Source organism: Mustela nigripes, chromosome 12, assembly GCF_022355385.1.
Source record: "Mustela nigripes isolate SB6536 chromosome 12, MUSNIG.SB6536, whole genome shotgun sequence".
Lineage (NCBI taxonomy): Eukaryota > Metazoa > Chordata > Mammalia > Carnivora > Mustelidae > Mustela > Mustela nigripes.
The window spans coordinates 143813234-143837010 of record NC_081568.1 but is presented as its reverse complement, the minus strand read 5'-3'; the positions used below and the strand labels follow the sequence as shown (position 1 = coordinate 143837010).

Genomic DNA, 23777 nt, shown 5'->3' with positions numbered 1-23777 from the left:
ACAATCATGGAAGGTTATTATATGCACGTTTATTTTATTTTAAAGGTTTTATTTGAGAGAGGGAATGAGGGGAAGAGAGAGAGAGCATGAGAAGAGGGAGGGTCAGAGGGAGAAGCAGACTCCCTGCTGAGCAGGGACCATGATGCGGACTCTATTCCGGGACTCCAGGATCATGACCTGAGCTGAAGGCAGTCACTTAACCAACTGAGCCACCTAGGCTCAGGAACGTTTATGATAAACTATGCAGTAGGGCTGTGATACGCACTTATCTACAATGCAGTAGGGCTGTGATAGTGGAAGTTCACTGTGAGTGTTCTTATGAAGCAGAGAGTATCCTGAATGATTTATACAGGCTTTAAGGAAAGTTAAAATCAGAATTAGGCAGAGAGGTAAGATGTGAAGCGGGGGGAGTTCTAGGTACACTTCCAGAAGTCAGCTGCATGAGCAGGTGTCAGGAAAAGGCACATTCATGGAACAGTGCATTATCTGGCATGGGCTGGCTCATGTTGTAGAGAAAGAGGAAGACTACACCTGCTGAATTGTTTTGAATCCTTTCCTTCCATTATGTGGCCTGTAGCTGCCTTCACCAGTGCCAGAAGCTTGCCCAGGATAGTATAAACCTTGGAAAATGAAGCAGAAGCTGCAGGAAGGGAGATTTTCATTTTCATACCCCTTGCACACCACAGACCAGCCCATTTTGGGTTACGCACAGATGAATCAGGTTGACTAAAGCCATATAATCTTAGGCATGGTCAGCACTTTCAGTTCTCTAATCTGAGTAGATTATGTATTTAAGGTCCCTTGAGGGTAAAACGTCTAGGAAATCATAGATGCCACACAGTATCAAATCTTATTTGGGTCACTAATAAACATTTCAGCTTACCTTATACCCTAAGTATGGGGAAATCCTGATGAGATCCTTGGCATGGATAGTCAGAGGTGGAAGCACTGTACTCTATTATTATCTATGTTCCGTGGGCTCTGGGTCACTGTTGCACAGTAGGATAAAGAACAACATAGCAGACATCGATTTTTTCATAAACACGGAAAACTTAAAATATAACTGGAAGGTTCAGTGCCCTCCAACGTCCAGGTTCAATTACAATTAAGACAGGTTAAACCAGATAGCTGCAAAAATATTTGTGAAGTGTATTTTAGTTTCTAGTCACTTAATAACTTGTGAGATCCAGGCTTAAAAGTAAAAGTTGCAAAGTCAGCATGGAATGATAAAATCCTTTGGGTAAGGATTTAAGAGATAATAGTGTAAATAATGTTTAAAAAAAAATGTAAAGTCCTATATATTCTTCAAGGTTATCAGAGATGAAAACAGGTAAAGTATGGCGGCTCCTGGCTCAGTTGGTTAAGCTCAGGTCATGATCCCAGGGCCCTGGGGTCGAGCCCTGCATCAGGCTCCCTACTCAGTGCGGAGTCTGCTTCTCCCTCTGCCTTTGCTGCTCCCTCTGTTCATGCTCTCAATCTCTCTCAAATAAAATCTTCAACACAAACAAAAAGGTATGTATATTTAGCTAACCTGAGATTTTCTTCACTGTAAACTGAATTGTTCCCTAGCATACCCTAAGGCTAATACAGGGCAGATCATTAACCATAAAGTACATTGTGGGATTAAAGGGACAAAAGTGTAGTTCAAAGGTTTTTGACAAAATCATGTATTCCTATTATCTTTGAAAATAAACACTCAGAATTCTTGTATACATCTTAGATCCTGCTTGGACATTTCATTCAATTTATTGGAATGCTTTTTGAAATACCGTATTACCATTACAATACAGAATGGTATAATACAGACTCGCACTTCAATTACCAGTCTAACAGCATCAGAAAAAATGGGACTTTTAGTCATAGCATGAAATATATATAGAATCTAAGGCTCTCCAATTATTCAAGTGTTTTCAACTTAAAAAACATTGTAAAAAACTCAAAAGATGTTGCTAGGTTTACTGAGTGCTTCTGACAGTGTAAAAATAAGACATAAAATAACACCAGTTACAACCATTAGGACTCACAATCATTTAAACAAAAGGACTGAAAAGAGTTGTATGACTTAATTGTCCAGAATTTGTAAAATTCCTTGTTTCCCAATAAAATATTCTAAAGCACGCCTATTATCTAAAGCAGCTTTCCAGTGTATCAACACGTGTGCTCTCTTGGCTAGTTGTTTGCTAAAAATTAGCAGGAATCGCTTTTTTCCTCCACTATCATCTGGCAAAGATATAAAACCAAACTCCTTAACTCGGTCTGCCAGCTAGGCTACCCCCTACTGGACTGTGTAAGACATAAACCCAGCAGGACGATGGAACTATTTCCTAACTGTACATGAGAAAAGGCATACCCATGCCTCAAACTGAACTTCCCTGAATACACACAGAAAGAATCCTTCAGAAAACTGACTTTCACAGTGGGGAAAAAAAGCAGCAGAGTGTTCTTTCTACAAGTAAACAATTTCAGTCACTGAGAACTGGTAGAAAAGAAGCCTTTCTAAGAAGTCTTAGTCTCCTTTTTCAACTAGTTGGTGGCCAACCTGGAACAGTTGTAGTTCGTGGGTATATTGTAAAGCCAAACTTTTATGATTTGTGTATTAATACAAATCATATTTTTGTGAGTCCATCTACTCTATGGATTTCTTTATGCATAAACACGATTCATAGTAGATACATGCTGTGTAAAGCACATACACAAGTCTCTTGTCACAAGTATCAACTTTTTCCAGAGCTGTTCGCTTTGCAAAGATTCATTTGGGTAGGAAGAACTTTTTCTCTGTACTTCATCCCCAGGCCTGAGATTTGCAGTAATGCAGGACCAGTTTACCATCACTGCCAAAACACTACAAAAAGAAAAAAAAAAAAAGGCAATAAATTAAACTCCATTTAATTATTATTCCTAGATGAGACTAAGGAAAAGAATGTCACATATATCATAAAATATCCTCCACCATGTAAGTTACCTATAAGACTATTTAACAGATCCAGATTACTCTCCGATTCAGATCAGTAATCATAAATGTTTAATAAAACCTAGCATTTTAGGCATGGGTGGGCTTCCTTTCCTACATCTCTGAAGATAAGGTATGTACTGTTTTCTAGTAGTGGTGCTTAGTGTGTACATTACAGCCATTATACGGCCATTAAACTCTGAGAATGTTGAGTACAGTCATTCTTATTATGTAGCTTTCCTTTTCAATGTCTTCGGAGGCAGATCTGGATTACTGTACTTCAAAATCATTGTCTGTTGGTATTACTTATTTCTTAATTCTTCCATCACTATAGTCTGAGATCCACCTATGTTCTAAGTGTTAGATGTAACAAAGTAATCTCTCCTTTCATGACCGCTAAGAATGGCATATCATCTCTTAAAATGTTGTCAGTTCACGATCACATAATACACACAGATGTGCATACTTCATTAGGAATCAAAGCACTGATGTTTATTACCTCATAGAGGGTTCCAACTTCCTGGTCTGGGGAGGGGGCAAAGGACTGATTGACATAAATAAACTGCAAGAAAGAAAAAGAGGATTCATTTTTAATGGTATTCTGATTAATTTGCACTTTTCTGGGTTCAGTCAGCTATTTCAGAATTGTTTTCAGAATTGTAAAAAACTTCCCTAGACTCCTTCTAATTCCAGTAACTTAACTTAACTAATGAGATCTCTCAAAGATCAATCACCTCTTTTCTCTGGAGGACTAAAAGTAACAATTTCTGGTCCTAGAATAGTGGTTCCCAACTTTTTATAACTAAGAAACTTTTAAATATTGTCTTTACAAATAGCATTTGAAGGTTCATTCAAGAAAGTAATTACTAGAAAAACTCATTTTCCCACTTATAATTAAAGACAGAATTTCTTCTGATAAAATGCTATACATAGCCCCAAATCAAGAAATCTAATATTTGAGCTATATGTGTACTTTGCTGGGGTGGGGGGGAGGGAGATGACAAACATGGTTGGAGATATATACCTTGTTATCACCCGGGAAAACTCTCAAAGGTACAGCACTTCAGATGGAGTACCACTACTATTAAGTCAGTTTCAGCCATGTGAGGATAAAAAAAAGTAACATAATTGAAGTAAAAAAGTAACATAGCCTTGTTCTTTAAAGGATTCACTCTTCAATGATTCAGTTTGATCTATTTTCACGAAAACATTTCTAGTACTTAAAACATTTCTGGGAGCACCTGGGTGCCTCAGTCTGTTATGTGTCTGCCTTCAGCTCAGGTTTGGGATCCAGCCGGGCATCAGGCTCCCTGCTCAGCCGGAATTCTGTTTCTCGCTCTCAAATAAATAAGTAAAATCTTTAAAAAAAAAAAAAACCAGTAACAAAACAAAAAAAATTTTTGAAGACCCTAAAATGAAAGGCCACAGTGTCAAAGTGGCTTTTGATAATTTTCTTTTTTAGAATACAAAACACATTATTTGCAGGTTAACATACTCAATTTTCCTTTGTAATCAAATTCTAAGGCTAAAACTTCCTGGGCTTAACATAGTCTTTTTTTTTTTTAATTTATTTATTCGACAGAAATTACAAGTAGACAGAGAGGCAGGCACAGAGAGTGGGGGAAGCAGGCTCCCCACTGAGCGGAGAACGGGATGCGGGGCTGGATCCCAGGACCCTGAGATCATGACCTGAGCTGAGCTGAACGCAGGGCTTTAACCCACTGAGCCACCCAGGCGCCCCTTAACATAATCTTTAAAGAAAAAAAAAAACAACAGCACTGGAATAGTTGCTTGAGAGATACTACGTGGGTTACCAGCCATAACAAGAATAAATATAGCTTCCATGTCTCCCCAAGGCAATACAGTGTAATTGAGAAGAGAAACTCTCTAAGAGATAGATCTAGGTTTGAATTTTGGCTCCAAATACAAATAACATTTCTCACCCTATTTCCTTATTTGTAGATGTGGAAAATAACAATACCTGTGCTTCATGGGGCTGCTAGGAAAGATAAAATGAGATAGGACACATGATGGATCAGTGCCTGGTGTATGTACTCAATAGACACTAGTTATGATGATTAAATTATTTCAAAATAGTCCATGTGTCATTATCAACTCATGGTTAAGACTAATGTTCTAACATAAAAACTCAAGAACTTAACACAAATCAGTGTGCATTTTAATGTGAATTTCCTATAATACATACATAATAATTTGTGTTTAGTTCCTGGCAGTTTTGACTGGACAGAGATTTTAGTCTTGGTACATTTTAAATTAGAAGAATGGCTCTCGATGACTGTTTATTTTAGCAAATAGTCACTGAGTGTTTCCTATGTGCTGGAAACTGCACAAAGTGTGGAACTATGAAGATTATTATGATCTCCCTCAATGAGTTGTTGATCTAATGGAGAGGCAGATACACAAATATAAAAGAATACAGATGGGGAAAGTGCCTGTGACAAGGTATACAGTACACAGAAATGTGGCATCAGTTCAGCCTAGCAGAAAGGTCAGAGAAGTTTCCTGAAGGAGATACTCGAGAAATAAACAGGATTTACTAGGTGAAGAGAATAAGGGCTTTGGAGGCAAATGGGCAAAAGTAAGGACTGTGAGGGTTGAGGGGACAGTAGAGTAGATGTAGTAGAGAAATACAGGAACTCAACATGGTTTGTATAACAGGAGTTAGCAATTGAAAGCAATTAATAAAGAAAAGCAATACACCTAATTTAAAATTCCATGAAAGTAAAATGTTCATGATGTACTCTTTTGCTAAATACTACAACGTGGGAAGATAAAATTATTTTCAAAAATAATTTTATTTTTAAATTGCTAGACTTCGCTCTCATCATTATGAAACTGTCTGTAGTAGCTTCCTCAGGAAGGGTTCATGGGAACAATTCCAAGTTCTTGCACATTGCTAACAGTTTATGTCTATTGAAAGTCAGTTTTGGGGGTGCCTGCGTGGCTCTGTCAGTAAAGCATCCAACTCTTGGTTTTGGCTCAGGTCATGATCTCAGGATCTTGCTATCAGCTGAGTCAGGCTCTGTGCTCCAACATGGAGTCACCTTGAAATTCTCTCCTTCTCCATCCCCTTGGGCTTCTCCCCAGCTTGCATGCACTCGGTCATGCGTGCCCCACCACCGACAAAAAAAAAAAAAACAAATAAATAAAGCCAGCTTTGTTGCATAGAAAATTCTTATCTCAATTTCTTTCTTTATAACTTTGCTATCAACATTTGATGATAATTTTCTTTCAAAGTCATGTTCTCTTTTTTTCCCTATGTGTCTAAAGGAGTTTTTTTTTTTTTTTTTTTTTTTTTTTTTAAATTTCAACCCTAGTTAATCTCACCAGAATACTTCTTGGTGCTTGTTATTTTTTGTTGATATGGTCAGATAATTTTTCACTATGTAGTTCCAATTCTTATTAAGAAATTTCCCTTAATACTTTTTTAAAATATTCATTTTGTTCTTTTGCCTTTTCAGGGACTCCTGTTATCCATATGTTCACTGTCCTTTATCCACACTCAATTACTTGCCTCCTTTTCTGAAATATTTTTTACTTTTTCTTTCCTTTTTTTAAAAAAGATTTTATTTATTTATTTGACAGACACAGATCTCAGATAGGGGGAGAAGCAGGCAAAGAGAGAGAGAGAGAAGGAAGAAGCAGGTTCCCTCCTAAGCAGAGAGCCCAATGCGGGGCTTGATCCTAGGACCCTGGAATCACAACCCAAATCGAAGGCAGAGGCTTTAACCCACTGAGCCACTCAGGCACCCCTACCTTTCTTTCTGATTAAAAAAAACTGGCCTTTATTGGGCTCCTGGGTGGCTCAGTCAATTAAGCATCTAACTCTTCATTTCGTCTCAGTGACATGAGTTCAAGCCCTGAGTCAGGCTCTGCACTAGGCCCGAAGACTACTTAAGATTCTCTCTCCCTTTCCCTTTTGCCCCTCTCCTAGAAAAAAAAAAAAACAAAAAACACCACCACAAAACAGGTTTTTTTGCCTCCTATTTTTTCCAAGGCATTATTGGTTATTTGCTCTTATGTTTCTCCTACTTAAATCTTCATTTCCAGAATAATTTTTAAAATTTATAATTCTTTTCCTGAGCTGTGTCACTTCAATTGAGTTTTCCTAATGCTGATTTCTGATGTTCTTTCACATCTTTTTTTATTTTTCTTAATGTCTTTTAGCTTGTTCTGGAATATTAAGTTAGTTATTGACCTATATCACAGGCACATCTTTTTGGCATGCTTTCATTGTCTTCAGGAATGTTATTTTTCTTTCTTATAACATTGTATGGGATTTAACCTTGATACTTCTCCGTTGCCCCCCAACCTTGTTTTTTTTTTTTTAAAGATTTACTTATTTACTCTCTTGAGAGAGAGAGCAAGAGTGGGAGGGTGTGAGGGATAGGAAGAATCTCAAGCAGACTCTGTGCCAAGGGCAGAGCCTGACATACGGCTCTATCACAGGGCTCTGAGACTGGGACCCAAGCAGAAACCAAGAGTCAGCTACTTAACCAACTGCGCCACCCTGGTGCCCCTCATTGCTTATTTTTATATGTAGTTTCTTCAACTTTAGCTTTCTACTCTTTCTCTCCACTTTGACCTGGCATTTCTATTTCCTTCTTCTTTCATGTTACTAACGTGCTCAATTTTGTTTCACTTCTAGAAGTTCCTCCTCAGTGTGGGGACTTGTCCCGTGATGGAGCCCTACTGAGTCTGTTTGGAGAGCTTTCTGGGGGCTAGACTGCCCCAGCCCCTTCAGCCCTCCTTGGGGCAGAAGCACTGTAATCACCTGCTACTGCAGAGGAACAAATCCTCTCAATTTCGGCTACCATACTTACCGCCTGCTCTACTTCCCAGTGAATACACGCTGGCTATTTTTAGGCTCTCCTTCTCTCAGTGCTGCCAGCTGCCGAACCTGTCGCTTCTTTCAGCACATTTGGTGATGCCATGCATTTTAGGGTTCATGAGGATACTCCCTCAACTAAGTTTGTTATAAATACTCACCAACTGTTCTTTGGTTTTGCTATCTAATCAACAGCATTTTTTGTGGTAATGTGAAGATCCAATCTCGGACACCACTATCTTCACTGAATCCCTAGCATTGTATTTTCCTTAACATCCATTTTGCTTAAAATACTGTGGAGTACAGCTAAATGAAAGTCAGATATGAGTTCTACTTCAGTCAAGGGAAGCGACAAAATGATTCTACTTTTGTTTGTTTCCTACTGCTTCCATGGAAAGAACTCATCAGACTCACTACAAAGGTTTGAAGTTGAACCATATGAAACTGCTATTTTTACCTGTTATAATTGTTGACTGATGGCAGTTTTACATGGTTCAAGCTAATACACATTGGTATCAAGCAAGTGTTTTCAGATTACTGATTACAGGCAACACAAAGAGTCAAGACTCTAACATGGGACACGGCATCATTTCACCTTCTACTCAGAAATTTCTGATAGTAATGCTTTAATTATTTGGCAGTTTTCTATTATTTCCAGTTTTCTATTTCACCAACTCTTTGGGCTGTATCCTTTGTACAGACAGCTTCTGCTCATTTCTCCCAAGTCTGTGTCCTCAGTCCCCTAATGTTTCCATTTAGTCTTGGATGCTAGTAAAGTCCTCTGCTCCTGTGATTTTAGCTACCATAAGCATGTCGATGACATTATAACCTGCCACGTATCCTTGGCATTTCTTTAAATTCTATACGGCCATCTTGTAAAACACGCTTTTCTCACTCTAAATGATCACAAAAGTAACTTCCTCTGGAAGATTCTTTGGCTCTATGCTATTCCTGCCTCAAACACCTTCTATTTATTGACCTACCCTGCACTTACTTTTGTACCTATAACCTTCACGAGAGTCACTTACAGCCAAACTCTTAGGTCAGTTTCTTCCCCGTCAATAACAAAAAGAAAGAAATTCCAACACATACCACTTTAATAAATTAATTCACTCATTTTATGTATCCTTAAGTTCATAAACAACTATAACACTAACACTAATGCATACAAATCTTAATTCGTATTTTAAAAACACTTACTGATTCTTCATTTACCAACTACTTCTTAAACTACCTGCGTTAGTATAGACCACAATTGTGATCTGCAGATAAAGGTGTCTGATATGTTACTTATAATGTGACAAAAAACAACAACAAATATATGTAGCCATTTAAAATTCTGTAGTGAGAGGGCGCCTGGGTGGCTCAGTGGGTTAAGCCGCTGCCTTCAGCTCAGGTCATGATCTCAGGGTCCTGGGATCGAGTCACGCATCGGGCTCTCTGTTCAGCAGGGGCCTGCCTGCTTCCTTCCCTTCCCCTCTCTCTGCCTGCTGTGATCTCTCTCTGTCAAATAAATAAATAAAATCTTTAAAAAAAATAAAAAAATAAAAAAAAATAAAATTCTGTAGTGAGATACCAAGTCAAAAACCAGTGGCATTTAAAATATTATCCTCACAACTGCCACCACAAAGTGTTTACCATGTACTGTATTATGAAATAGGTTATCTTCCTTAGTTCTTCCATGACATCGCAAAAAATATACTGCTTACCTCAAGAAGATTGGGAAGGAACACTGATAGTAAAAAACAAATTTTAAAAAACCCAGAACTTTTCTGTACTAATATTGTAAGAGAGCTCTTTCTGCATGAGCTTTCAGTGACTGAGGAAAAAAAAAAACCCAACACAGTAGGTTAAAAAGCAGTCTGCACTGTAAAAGCAAATCAAAAATTGTTTCATTTCTGAGTTTCCCAGAGAATTCGATGAAGTACAGAAATTCCATCAACAAAAGAAATACAGACATTACTAAAGGAACATATGTGGCTCCATATTCATTTCTGTGTACAACAGTTATTCACAGTTGCCTAGGAACTACTGTGAATTTATGTAGGGAAATGACCACTGTTACTTTCATACCAACTGTTCAGAAGCCACAAGCTTAAGGAACTTTTTGATGAAATCAATGAGTCCTTGAATGGTTCGGGTTCGCTCTACAGCCCACTTCTTTGTTTTCATTATAGGGGTGTCTCCCACAGCTTTCAACAGGACATCAACTGTCAAAGAAAAAAAAAAAACACTGGGAATTACACTGAGCCATCCAAAGTAAATGTGATATAAAAGATTTCAGAAACTTAAACCTTTAATTGACATACAGTTTATGTATTTATGATACTGGAGGCATGTCTAAGATGTACAAATGTTAGGTAATATTCTTTCTCATCATGCTTTTGTGGATTTTTTCCCCTTGACCCTACAGTCCCATAAAGACCTCCCCATGAAACTGACCTTTAAAATGCATTTGCATGTAACAGGCAATTCCAAAGAGAAGATATGAAGATAGAAGAGGAAAAGATAGTACAAAAGAAAATAAGAAAAAATATTTAAGATAATGTTATGTCCTTTTTCAACAGCCAAACTAGTAAAGTTATAATAACAACAATGTAGACAGTATTACTGTTGGGAAAGTAAAATTGTACACCCTTTCTGGGGAATATTATGGTAATAGATATCCAAATACTTCAAGATATACTTTGACTCAGTAACACTTCTAGGAATCTAGTCTAAGAAAAATATGAGATGTGAAAAGAGTCACTTAAAAGGATTTCACCTTTGTTGAAGACTTTATTTTTACAGAAAAAAACAAAAAACAAAAAAAAACCTTGGTAAACCTAAATACCCAGCAAGGATATTTAGAAGATTGGTTAAATAAAGGATATTATATTCTATGACAGAATTTATGTAACACAGTAGAGCACAAAATTCTAAATTCCCTGGGATCAAAATCCTGCTTCTGTCACTTACTAGGTTATATATCAGGACAAACTTTTAATCACCCTGTACCAGTTTCTCCATTTGTAAAATGAGGATATCATCTACCTCACAAGGTTGTGAGGATTAAATTAGTTAATACACGAAAAGTACTTAGAACAGTATCAGCTCATAACTCATACTTACTGAACCCTTTGATTATTAAGCTGCCACTAGAGAAACATTATAAAAACATACTTAACAATGTGACAAAGTTATCAAAATGTACTAAATACAAAACAGTATGTAAGACAGGATATCAATTTCATTAAAACCACCACAAACACATATTCACAGAAATGAGGACTATGGACCAAAATGCTACTTCTCAGTAGTGACATTAGAGACGATCACTTGATTTTATTTGTGCTTTTTGTAACCACCAAGTTTTCTACAATAAACTTAATAAACTAATAAAAAGTATTAAAAAGGAAATACAACTAGGAGCCAAAAGACTTCAGATAGAGAAATCAAGTTTCAATATCTAGACAGGGATGCCTTGGTGGCTCAGGTGGTTATGGGGTCTGTCTTTGGCTCAGGTCATGATTCCAGAGTCCTGGAATAGAGTCCCCCATTGGGCTCCCCGCTCTGCGGGGAGCCTGCTTCTCCCTCTGCCTGCTGCTTCCCTGCTTGTGCACACGCTCTCTCTGACAAATAAATAAAATCTTAAAAAAAAAAAAAGATCCAGATATCTACAATTAAGAGTTAACACTGAAAGCAAAATAGTGTACTGCTGCCCCCTACAGTCAATTCTATCCTACTACATCCTCCTTGTCTCATTCCTTGGTCTTCAACATTTGAAGATTCCCACCAGGTCTCTGCAGTTTATTCAAGGTTTGCCCCTAGAATGAATGAACCCAGAACACAGGACACATACAATTTATCTTCCAGCTAAAGTTTATTTTCCTTTCTCCATTTAATAATTGTAACTTTAGTTAGTTAAATATAAATGAATTGGGAGATAACAGAGAAGATTTTGGTTGACTCAGCTTCCACATACCTCCCTTAACCCTTGGGACCTACCGATAACTCAACTATAACTGGGTATTTCAGTAAAGTGAGGCAGAATATATTGTGAGTTATATATACTACTGAAGGAAGAAGAGTGGGAAGGCAAGAAGCTAGGTAAGTTACTTACAGTAGTTATAGCTGTAACTTTTTTTCTTTTTTTAAATTCTAAAGGTGATTTGCTTGGAGTTCTTAACCATAGCTATATATTAGAATCAAGATTTACAAGAATACAGGAATCCACAACAATTAATTTAGAATCTTCTGGAAGTAGTGCACTGGTAAGTTCAAAAGCTCTCCCAAGTAATCCTAATTAGTACCTAAGGACCAACAACCTTGGTCAGCTTCAAGAATCTGTATTCTTCTGTAGCTTAAAGTAAAGGTGGAGCATATGAAATACTGAAGCTTCTTCCATCAGAAGAGATCCTCAAAAAAGGACAACTTCAGGGTATATATTCAACAGCTAGAAACAGCTAGAAACTCCTCATCACAGAGGCGAACTCAAATGCTCCCAAGAGCCAGAAAATGAAAATACCATTTCTCAATGGTGGTTTAAAGAAAAACTATGCAGACTGAAGAAAACACGCCCATATAACCTGAGGCCGTATCTGGGTTATGGGCCACTAATTTTTTCCCCCTCTGTTTTCCTCAGGTATCTTCAGGGTCAAGTAGTAAGCTTTTGACTGAGGCTGTCAAAGCCCACTCTAGGTCGTCCCCCCCCCCCCCCAACAAATAAACAAAAAAACCCTCAACAATAAAAAAAAAACCTTTGAAGTTTGTTTCTGCTTATAGTAAAATGAGAAAAAAAAAAAAGAATCATGGAATTCTTCTGAAAGACTCTACTGCTTCTTTACAGAAATCATCACAGGTTTCTGTTACTCTACTAGAGCATCGTGTGGAAATAACAGAGTGTGTTTCTCCCCCAAATGTAGAGCCGGTCTGACTTCAAACGGAGCGGGTAACCAGGAGACCATTCTCCAAAAGCAGCAGAAACTGATGTTCTATCCAAAGGCTGTGAGATCACGGACTAGAAGACATGCCATACCTAGATTTTAAAACTCGGGACTGATAACAACTGAGGCCTAGGGTCAACCAATCCGAACTGTAATCGCTGATGCGAGGATTTTTTTCAGAGGCAACTCTACAGAGGATGCTCAAGGCCAAGTGACTTCCTTAGGATTTTCCATCAAGGGCGAACTAATTCCCAAGCAATGAAGGGTTTGAGGACTAATTTAAGCAATGAAATGACTCGCTTATAAAGGTTCCAAACCTTTGGGGGTGGTTTGGGGTGGGGCGGAGGAGGAGGAGATCCTATGCCTTTGGTTTTTCTCTTAACACTCTTCAAACTTGATAAAATTTGTTTTTGGTACAAAGAGTGAATTCACAGGCACTTGATATAAGGCGTTTCTTCTAATCCAGACTTGCCACCGACCATCCCTAACTTAACCTTAAGCCATTCATCATCAAGTCATTACGTCCCCTGTTAAGCACCTGGAGCTACCCGAGATCCCACTCAGCCCCCACCTCCAACCGGCCCGCAGTCTGGCCAATTCAAAGGAGGAGTGGAACGCAGTACAGGAAGTACTGTGGCGGTCAAGGACCCCACACCACACCGCGAGGGCGCGTCCCGGAGCCCGCCCTCCCCGGAGCTACCCAACGCAAAGGTCCCGAAAGCCGAAAACCACACTTCCTCTCTCCTCACTGGTCAAAAGCCACCACTGGGCCCAGCCTCCTCGACAGTTTGCTCCTTTATTGGGCCGCCAGGAACCCCGTCGGACGCAATCTAAACCTCCCGCCTCTGCCTGGAGAGAAACTGCTCTCAAAATTACTTTTTTTCTTGGTGTCGCCGGCAGGTTCCTCTGTCCCCGGGGAGACCGCAGCGGAAGAAGGGGGATCCGGAGTGGCTGTCTCTGGGGAGACCTCCGTAGGTCCTTCGCCTTCAGCAGCGGTTGAGGGAGGAAGCTGCAGCGCCGACTCCGATTCCTCAGCCATCTTGCTCAGTAGAAGGCGAGGGCGGAAGTGGTGGCTCAGCGTATTCAGGGGGCGGAGTTTACGGCAGGGGGCGTCACTGAAGAGGCTCCGGTGTGGTGGCCGGGGGAACTCAACCCAACGGTGAAAGTTGGAGTTGTCAGTTGGTCCTCTACGTGGAACATGCCACAGAGCCCTGACTACTAATCCCGCAATTACGCTTTTGCACGGCAACAATCCTCCGGAAGGAGTCTGCGAACCACGTACCCGCGCACCTCGTAGTGCGCAGGCTCCTCTCTGATTAGCGGGCTCGGGACCGGAGATGTTTCCGCTTCCCTTAGCGTCGGCCCCGCCCAGGTCCCGCCCAGGCCCCGCCCCGCGGCTCGGAAGCGCGCGCGCGCGCGTGCGGGAGGGGGCGGGTGGGGAAGGATCGCCGGTGAGATCCTGAGGCGAGGCTCGCGCGCCCGCCCCCGCCCTGGCCCCCAGCGCCCACCCGGTCCGCCCGGCTCAGCCATGATCAAGGCGATCCTCATCTTCAACAACCACGGGAAGCCGCGGCTCTCCAAGTTCTACCAGCCCTACGTAAGTATCCCGCCGCCGCCGATCCGCGCGAGGGGGAGTCGTTGGCGGCTGGCAGCGCCCTCAGGGCGACCCCCTGAGGCGCGCCGCGGCCCTTCGCGCGCCCTCGGCCGCCTCGCGCTCCCGGGCTGTCAGCCTCCCGCCCGGGGCGAGCGAGGTGCCCACCTCCCGCCGCGCTCCTGTCCTCCGACGTGGCTCTACCCGGGCGGCTCCTCCGCCGGTCTGTGGGCTGGGCGGCTTCCCCGAGGGCGAGGGCGAGGCCCTGGGGACTTCCCGGGGCCGGGGGCTGTCGGCGGCCGGGCGGCCGCAGCCCACCTGCACCCGCGAACCCACCCGGCGCTCCGGCCTGTCCGCCGCCCGAGCTCGGGGCGCGCTGAGGGGCTGGAGCTCGCGGCCCCACCTCCCTGACTCGCAACCTCTCCCGGCCGACTTCTCTCTCCCCTCGCATGGACAGATGGGCTCCTGTTTTTCCCGGTAATCCCCTCGTCGCGCAGGAACGTGGGGCTTCCTGCGTTCGCCTGAGCGCTCGCTCTGGACCGTCTCCCCTGGGTGCTCGGTCCAGCTCTCGGCCGCCCGGTGTGACTTTCAGGTGCCTCCTTATTAGAGAAAAAAAAAGTGAGGACCGAACATTTTTTTTTTTTTTTTTAAATGGAGCTTTTCCCCTAGTGGCCGTGAAGGAGGTCCTGCAGTAGCCGGCGACGTTCGACCCGTCACAGCTGTGACGGTCCGTAACCTGAAAGTTCCCATTGCAGCTGCTGGTTTGGCATTTCACTCCCTAAGGGGATGGGGTCTCGTCTGTAGCTTTTCTTCTACTTAGGAAGAATGGTCATATTCGTTAAAACTCTCCTTGCAGTGTAAATGGTGTTGCAGAAAATGCAGGAGGTTTTAAGGGGGGTGGGGTGGGTGATGAGGGTTACAGACGTAGGTGCCTGTTTGAGGGCAAAATTCACCGCTGGGTAAAACGTAAAATGGAGCTGTCGGTGTGAGGATTCCTGAGGAGATATTAACTATTGGGTCGTGTGGGGGCATTCTGCTTAGAGTCAGAAATGAACTTTCAATTAAATACTGAAATGGTGCCAAGGCTAGCACTTCTGTGCAGATAAACCCCAGATGGAAATGATGCCTGCCGTTGAAAATGAAATGTGAAAATGTCACTTGGCTTAAAATGATAATGCAGTCTGTGGAGGTGTTAGCCCAAGTGAGAAATCTTGAGCTTATTCCTCATTTCCTTAAGTAGTTTTGCTTCTGTGGGTGATAAGGAATATTTTCCTCTGTCCTCATTTGGTTTTGGTATGGTGTAATTCAAATACTAACGCTGTTGTTTCTGAGTTCGGTATGATTTTTTTTTTTTGAAGATTTTATTTATTTATTTGACAGAGAGAGACAGTGAGAGAGGGAACGCAAGCAGGAGGAGTGGGAGGGGGAGAAGCAGGTCCTCCCTGATCAGGGAGCTCGAAGCGGGGCTAGATCCCAGGATGCTGGGATCATGACCTGAGCCGAAGGCAGACGCTTAACAACTAAGCCAACTCGATATGATTTTTTTTTTTTATCATAATGAGGCGCCCCTCGATAAGATTTTTTTTTTTTTTAACCCAGAATAAAATCGTAGTTGATCCTGCTGAGTAGGGGAAAAATGCCCTTAACTGTACGCTGTTACCCATTTTCCTAAAATGCAGTATTGGTGTTTACTGAAGGAATCTTTTTTCTTAGCTCTATTCCCCATTTGCAGGGTAAGAAAGGTGTTTTGTGTTACTGAAACAAATCAAAGATGTGTTTTTTCATAGCTACACTTAATATCAGTACTCAAAATATTAAGTTTCCTGGCTACTTCATGGTATCAGTGTAACCCACTCATGTAGTTCGGAATTTAAGCATCAACAGAAAGATGTATTTAATTTGGGAATCCAGGAATACATCTTTCTCCTGTCCGAAAAATGGGAGAAGTGCCTTTTACCTTTACTTGGGGGTAGCAGTGAAGGTGACTGTGGGAGGAGGCAGTCCTGGCATCAGTGGCAAATCTGGTGTCATTTTTGGCCGTTGCATTAGTGACAGTGAGCTAAGAAGTGTAAAAAGAAGAACTTAGTGTTCACTGGACATGTAGAAGTGGGAATGCCAGGAACTGTTTCTATTAATTATTAGTTTTTCCTAAATTGGGATTAGCCAACTATATATTTGTTTTTCTTGGTCAAGAATAATGTAACATAACTGATTTGAGGGGAGAAATCTTTTCCACTCCTTTACGCCATCTAGCCAGTTTGTCAGCATATATTAATAACATAGGAATCAAATGTCCAGGCAGGGTTTTAAAATCTGGAAATGAACAAACATAACTAATGCTCTTTTGGCGGGCGTGGGGGGATGATCAAAGCTAATAAGAAGTAGAATACGTATACTACGTCAGATAGTAGTAAGTGCTGTGAAAAAAATAAAGTGGAGTAGGGGGATGCCAGTTTAAAATAGGATAGTCAAGTAAGTCCTCACCGAGAAGGTGACATTCGAACAAAGTCTTGAAGTAGGTAAGAAAGCCAGACTTGCAGGTATCTGAGGGTAGGTCATTCCAGGCAGAGGGAGCAATAGATGCAAAGGCCCTGAGGATGGAATGGCTATTTGAAGATTCTGTCCTTTTTGAACAACACCAAGAAATAGCATGGCCAGAGCAAACTATGTAAGGAAAGAGTATTTGGAAAAGAGGTCTGTTTGTATAGGGCTTCAGAGTTATTCTCTTCTCACTGCCTGGAATGTCCTTCCCTTGTATTGCCAAATGTCCAGATTTGACCTCTTGTTCCACATTTAACTCAAACATCACTTAAGCACTTCCTGAAGCTTTTTATCTTGCTGGATCTTGGTTCTTAGGATATTATTTTTATCGTTATTTATGGTACAGTATTCGGTTGCACAGCCTATAATTCCTTGGGGCATCCTATAGATTCCTTGAGAGACGGTATCAGGTTTTAGATGTATTTGTGTCACCCCTAGCAACCAACATTGAATTTTGAATATAGAAGCTCTCAAAAGTCTTTGCTTAATGTATTTATTCGATTCTCCTAGCCTAATACGGAGTTTGGATTAGAAGTGACTTCTAAGGCTCCTTCCACCTTTTAAAATTTTATCCTTCATTAACTGGATGTTTTAAGAATTCATGCCTTCAGGATAAAAGCAATGGTGGAATAGTTGTTACTTCGTAGCTGTTTCTGTTTTAAGTAGAAGTTTCTAAGAAGTTTGTATTCTCAAGACTGACAGTTTTGAGTGTAATTTATTAAGCAGCCCCCAGGAGTGTGGTCCTTGTAAGATGCCAGAGATTTGATTCCAACAATAATAGTTTATGAGCAGTTTGAAAATTGTTGAACCATTTGCCAGCCATTTCCCTTATTGCATTGGATTTCCATTCCTCATTTATCCTTCCTCTTTTTAAAAAAAAAGTTTATTTATTTTTTAGTAATCTCTATACCCAACTCACGACTCATGACCTGGAGATAAAAAATCACATGATCTTCCAACTGAGCCAGCCAGACGCCCTTATTCTTCCTTTTGACACAACAATTTATATGTTCATCTTTACCCTTTGGTAGTGCAGATTTCCGTTTCCTGCTGTAATAGATTTTTAAGGTTTAATTGTGCCTGCCAGCTGCTGTGAGGTTTGATATATACGAAGTCACACATCTCTTTTGCTAAACTGAAATTTTTGGTTCATTCCGCTAGAGTCAGATACTAAGAATTTAAGGGTGGACTCAGAATATTGTCACCTCTTGTTTTTGCCCTCTATTTCCTTGAGCTATGACTACAGAAGTTTGAATATTTTCCTTGGTTTAATTGTTTCTTTAATTGATGGTTAGCCCCAGCAACTTGGCAACAATTAACTTTAGTCTTTTAGTATTTGCTTGGCAATATTTGTGTATTGCCATGAAGAACTAATGAGACATGTAGTTAATAAGCCAGATTTATTTTTACATAGCCATCAAACAAAACCCTTGGGTTTTGATTCCTATGTTATTAATTAAGCATGACGTATCACTATAAATAAAGTGAGCATGTTTTTCTTTTATATGAATTATAGTAGTTGTTTCCACAGATACAAAAGACTGTGCACATATAAAATGCACTGTTCATACATGAATTACAAACTGTTACAAATATGAGTTGTCTCAGTTTTCTTATAAACTAAATCTGATTATTATTGTCAATTAAATGCATGCCCTAGAACGGACCTAGGATTGTTCTTTCCTTTTTTGAATTTGCTGACATAAAAAGCAAAAATTTATAAATATGTATTTTTTTTTCTTTTTAAATTTCTAAGAAAGATACATCCATGTTTACCAATATCTTTTCTTAGTGACTCTTAAGACAGACAGTGTGGCAGATGGGATAGTTAAATTTCTTTTCATGACCAAAATATCATTATCAACAGTTCTAAGGATTAAGGTGCTAACACATGGTAACATATACTATTTGAGCTGTCTTGTTAAGAAGAGAATTCCAAATGATTTGATTTCTTTCCATATTAATTAGGATGCTGTTGACTACATAAATAGGGTTTTATTTAGCCTGACTTAAATTTGCTTGAAAAGAACTGTATTAGGATACATAGGAAGTGCAGAATAGTAGATTCCAAAATTATTTCATTCAGCAAATTAATGACTTCATCACAGCTTCAGTTTCTTTCTCTTTTTCTTCCTTGCTTTTCACGAAGTTGATATTCAGAGGCTGGCTTCCTCATTGAAATCAGTGGTAACCAATTCAGTCTTTTTTTTTTTTTTCAAAGATTTTATTTATTTATTTGACAGAGAGAAATCACAAGTAGATGGAGAGACAGGCAGAGACAGAGAGAGAGGGAAGCAGGCTCCCTGCTGAGCAGAGAGCCCGATGCGGGACTCGATCCCAAGACCCTGAGATCGTGACCTGAGCTGAAGGCAGCGGCTTAACCCACTGAGCCACCCAGGCGCCCACCAATTCAGTCTTTAAGCAGAGTGTGATCTGTTCCTGCTAGGTTATGTCTTCCCCTTCAGTCTGGTTAGCTCTGCCTAAGATAAATAACAGCTTACAGTAATCAGTATCCACCCTTGGAACTGAGGGTGGACTCATGAATGAATTTACTATTCTGTTGGAAACGAGTAAGAGAGGAGTGGATGTTGGGTAGGTAAACAGGTGTCACTATTCCCTCTTGAGTCATGCACATTTCTTTTGAATAGATACTATTATTTCTTCTCTCATAATTCTACATTGATTCTGAGGTGGTTAATACCAGGAAAAACATATTGATAATACGTGGTTCTGAACATGTACCACAAATATTAAAAAACTGAAGCTTATTGTTGCCATGTTACGGGGCTAATCATCGATTAAAGGTATTCCTTAAAGCATCATTGAAAAATTCAAATTCTAATATCATTATTTTCCTTGTAAGGAAAATTATGTATCCTTGAAGTCTTGTTTTTAAAAAATTGATATTAAAGCTGCTGACAATTGTAAAGAAGGAAATAAAATGTTCAGAATTATAGTGATTTTTTATTTTAATGGAAAGGTTGTAAATAAGACAGTATTAGAGGTCATTCCTCTGCCTTTCAAAGAAGTAGAAGGTCTTGTATAGGGTGGCTGTATTATGTTTCTTTAGTAAAGTTGTTAACTGTTAAATTACTTAATTTTTAAATACATTTCCTTTTTTGTGATTATGTGGAAAATATTAAAGTGTTAAGATCACTAAGGTCATCTTGATTTCAGTATTCATAGTTAACTATTAATATTTACTTTAATTCCTTCCATAAGGTCCCAGTGAAGAATATACACCTTTTAGACACTAATAACATAAAATGAATGCATTGAAAATGTTGGTGGATTTATAGAATATTTGTGGCTTTCAGTTAAGGAAATATGTTAATGTCTGGCAATTCTATTGTTAAAATGTTTTAAAATACATTAATGTAAATAGCGTTTAGTCATTTGCATTTATTGTTTTCTCTGTGTATGTCTGTCTCTTTACGAAATTGGACTTACATGTGTGACCTGAGTGTATGAGGGCCCTTCCATTTTCTCATCCCGAAGGGAAATCTTTGCTAATTTTCTTTGGAAAGTCAAAGAATTCTTTCTTGTCTTTAGCACTTGGACTTGTCTTTGTACTTGTGAATTGTGGATTTCTTTTTCTTTTTTTTTTTTTTAATTTAATTTAATTTTTTCAGTGTTCCAAGATTCATTGGGAATTGTGGATTTCTTCACTGTTCATGCTAAACCAAGGTGATTCTGAGTTGTTGTCCCCCTAGAGGAGCCAGTCTTCTTCCAGCTTCTTGTCACATAAAACTCTCATATTGGGACAAATTACACTTGTTCTTTCCTTGCCCATTCTGCTTTATCAGCCTTCCCCTTCCCAAATCCTTTGAACTGAAGTATAGATAAACAAATTTTTTTACAGAGAGATCATGCAATGCTCAGAAGGATATTGCAGTATGGGAGGAGTAAAGGCCAGCATTCTAGCTAATGGGTGGTAAGTTCTGCAGACTTCAAAGGGAGGCACTTCTAGACGGCTTTGAGAGGAGGAGTGGTCTTTTTGGATACTCCCGGAGCTGTCCATTGTCCTCTCCTTTCCCTTGTGCCCTGCCCTTATTTACTCCACAAATATTTGTTGTTTGTGTGTCCCTGTTCAAAGCACAGGTAATTTGATGACCAAGACAAGTATCACCCCTGCACTGTGCGTTTTACATTCTGGTGATAGGTTATAGACAATAAACAAGGCATGTAAAATTGTGTTTAGCTTGAAGAAAAATGAAATGGTGGAAGGGGATAAAAAGTGGTGGGGGAGGGACTATTCGATGAGATCCTCAAGGAGAGTCTCTTTCAGGACATTTAAGAAAAGAACCAAATGAGGTAAGGGATGTGTTTGAGAACAACTGAGGAAAGAATATTTCAGGCAGAAAATGGTGCAGGATCCCTCAAAAGGGACCAAAGTAGCTGTTGAGGAATATCAAGAAGGCAAGCTGAGTGATCGCAGGGAAGTGTGGCAAGAGATGAGGCTGGAGAGAAGGACTGGGACAGCCCCGTTTTCATCTCTCTCAGTCTGATGACATCATCCCCAACATGCTCTTCACAAGAAAGGTATTTTGCCCTGAATCCTACTTGTAGTTTGCGCAATTGGACAGTGCCTCTGGCCTTTACAGGCTAGGCAGTAATGCTTTCTTCTGCTCAGTCATTTTCGGCTCCACCCCAGTCATCCTTAGGCTCGAGAGAGGTGGGAGTGCTAGCCCAACAAATGAAGGTCAAAGTGACTGCTCCAATTCTGTGCAGCTTAGTACTAATGAGACCTGTGATCAAGCTGGTTCCATTTCCTAAATCACCTGTGAAGTCATGGAGAAAAGCACTTATTTTTCTCAGACATCTCAGAACCTTAATTATAGGTGAGCACTGTTTATGTGAAGCCCGGTAGACCACCTCTATTGCTGTGCTGAGAAGCGTTTACATCTTTCCTGCCTTGTTTTTGAAGCCTGGTGTAATTCAAGAATCACCGGCTGTCAGTCATTGTTCTCTTTGTCATCCAGGAGGAAAGGGCTCTTTTTCAATGTGCCAGACCTTTTGAATTGTTTTGATTTCTTTGTGCTATATAATTAAGTGCGTAACATTGCCAGTTCATCCCACCACAGATATATTCTGCTATTTCCTGTCATGAATATATCTTAGCGTGACAGTTCTGAGCTTTTTAAGGTGGAGAAATACACATAAAATTGACTGTTTTAAGCATACAGTTCTGTGGCACTATGTATGTTCACGTTGTTGTACAACTGGCACCACTATTCATATCTGGAAGTTCTTCATCTTTACGAATTGAAACTTTGTACACATTAAACACTGACTCTTATTCTCGCCTTCTACCAGACACTGGCAACCACCATTCTATTTTTTGTCTCAATTCGACTACTTTAGGAACCTCATAGAAGAGGAATCATATAGTATTTGTCCTATTGTGACTGGCTTATTTCACTTAGTAGAATGTCTTCAAGATTCACTGATGTTGTAGCATGTATCAAAATATCCTTTTTAAGACTGGATGATCCATTATATGTTACGCGTATGCTACATGGTTTACGTCGATTGCTTCAACTTTATGGCTGTTGTGAATAATCCTGCTACGAACATGGGTCATCAGGTATACATGGGAACATGTGTGTACAAATACCTGTTTGAGTCCCTGCTTTCACTTCTTTTTCTACCCAGAGTGGAGTTGCTGGATCATGTGGTAATTCTATGTTTAATTTTTTTGAGAATTTGCTGTACCATTTTCCATTCCCACCAGCAATGCACAAGGGTTCTAATTTTCCTACGTCCTTGCTGATACTTGTTATTTTCAGTTTTTTTATTATTGCTGTCAAAACGGCTATGAAGTAGTAGCTCATTGTGATTTTGTTTTACATTTGTGTAATGACAGGGATGTTAGCCTCTTGTCATGTGCTTACTGATTATATGTCTTTGAGGAAGTATATATTAAATCCTTTGTTCATTTTTTAACCTGCTTGTTTTATTGTTGTTGTTGAGTTGTGGAAGTTCTTTATGTAGTCTAGATATCATTCCCTTATCAGATACATGATCTGCAAATATTTTCTCCCAATCCATGGGCTGTCTTTTCACCTAAGCAATGGCTTCTTTTTTCAAAAGATAATGTCCGTTGATGCATAAAAGCGTTTCATTTTGGTAAGGCCCAGCTTATCTTTTTTTTTGGTTTCCTGTGCTTTTGGTGTCATATCTGGAAAATAATTTATAGTGATTGCATAATAGTTCATTGTATAATGTATCATAATTTATCTAGCTAACCTACCACTGTGGAGTTTTATTTTGAATAAGCAATTTTTTTTTATGAAGTCTAAATAAGAAAATACTTACAGATAATACAGACTAATAACAAAATTAATAATAACAGTTACCTTTATTATTACTACTACTTGCTACTTCCTACTGTTGGTTGGAAGATTATGTAGCTAAGGAACTGTAGAATTGAGATCGCAGATATTTTTTGCATTTCTGCAGTATAAATTATCTCTTTGTAGGCTTTGTTTTGGAATGAACTTCTTTCTTTCTTTTTTTTTTTAATAAAAGATTTTTATTATTTATTTGACAGACAAAGATCACAAGCAGGCAGAGAGGCTGCCAGAAAGAGAGGAAGGGAAGCAGACTCCCTGCCAAGCAGAGAGCCCGAGGCAGGGCTTGAACCCAGGACCCTGGGAACATGACCTGAGCTGAAGGCAGAGGCTTTTTTTTTTTCTGTTTGTTTCAAGTTTTTATTTAAATTCCAGTTAGTTAACATACCATGTAATATTAGTTTTTTAGAAGTAGAATTTAGTGATCCATCACTTACATACAACAGCAGGTGTTCATGAATGATACAGTATTTGAAAGACTGATTTAAAAAAAAAATGCAGTAGAGGAGTAGCCAGAGAGGAAAAAAAAAATGTTCTCAGAAAAGAAAGTAATTAATGGGTAATCAGA

At 39.8% G+C, this 23777-nt stretch overlaps 2 protein-coding genes across 10 annotated transcripts in view; one reads left to right on the top strand and one right to left on the bottom strand.

Annotated features, from left to right (window-relative positions):
* Positions 1–1727: 1727 nt before the first annotated feature.
* Positions 1728–14062, bottom strand: ATG12 (autophagy related 12). 3 transcript variants are annotated; one of them, XM_059416097.1, is made up of 4 exons: positions 13601–14062; positions 9873–10009; positions 3450–3512; positions 1728–2842 (listed from the first exon to the last, which is right to left on the bottom strand). In XM_059416097.1, exons 1-4 carry the CDS (start codon positions 13761–13763, stop codon positions 2783–2785), a joined length of 423 nt encoding a protein of 140 aa, XP_059272080.1. In that variant the 5' UTR covers positions 13764–14062; the 3' UTR covers positions 1728–2782. The 3 variants fall into 3 exon arrangements, with proteins under 3 accessions (XP_059272080.1, XP_059272081.1, XP_059272079.1); XM_059416096.1 differs by lacking the exons at positions 1728–2842; positions 3450–3512 and adding an exon at positions 8879–9302 and having other exon boundaries at positions 13601–13858; XM_059416098.1 differs by lacking the exons at positions 1728–2842; positions 9873–10009 and having other exon boundaries at positions 3451–3512; positions 13601–13858.
* A 92-nt stretch (positions 14063–14154) lies between these two features.
* Positions 14155–23777, top strand: part of AP3S1 (adaptor related protein complex 3 subunit sigma 1) — an 81455-nt gene continuing 71832 nt past the window's right edge. For all 7 annotated transcript variants that reach the window (XM_059416089.1, XM_059416088.1, XM_059416095.1 and 4 more), the window contains exon 1: positions 14155–14321. In XM_059416089.1, coding sequence (XP_059272072.1) covers positions 14253–14321 — 69 coding nt within the window. In that variant the 5' untranslated portion in view covers positions 14155–14252. The remainder of the gene's footprint in view (positions 14322–23777) is intronic.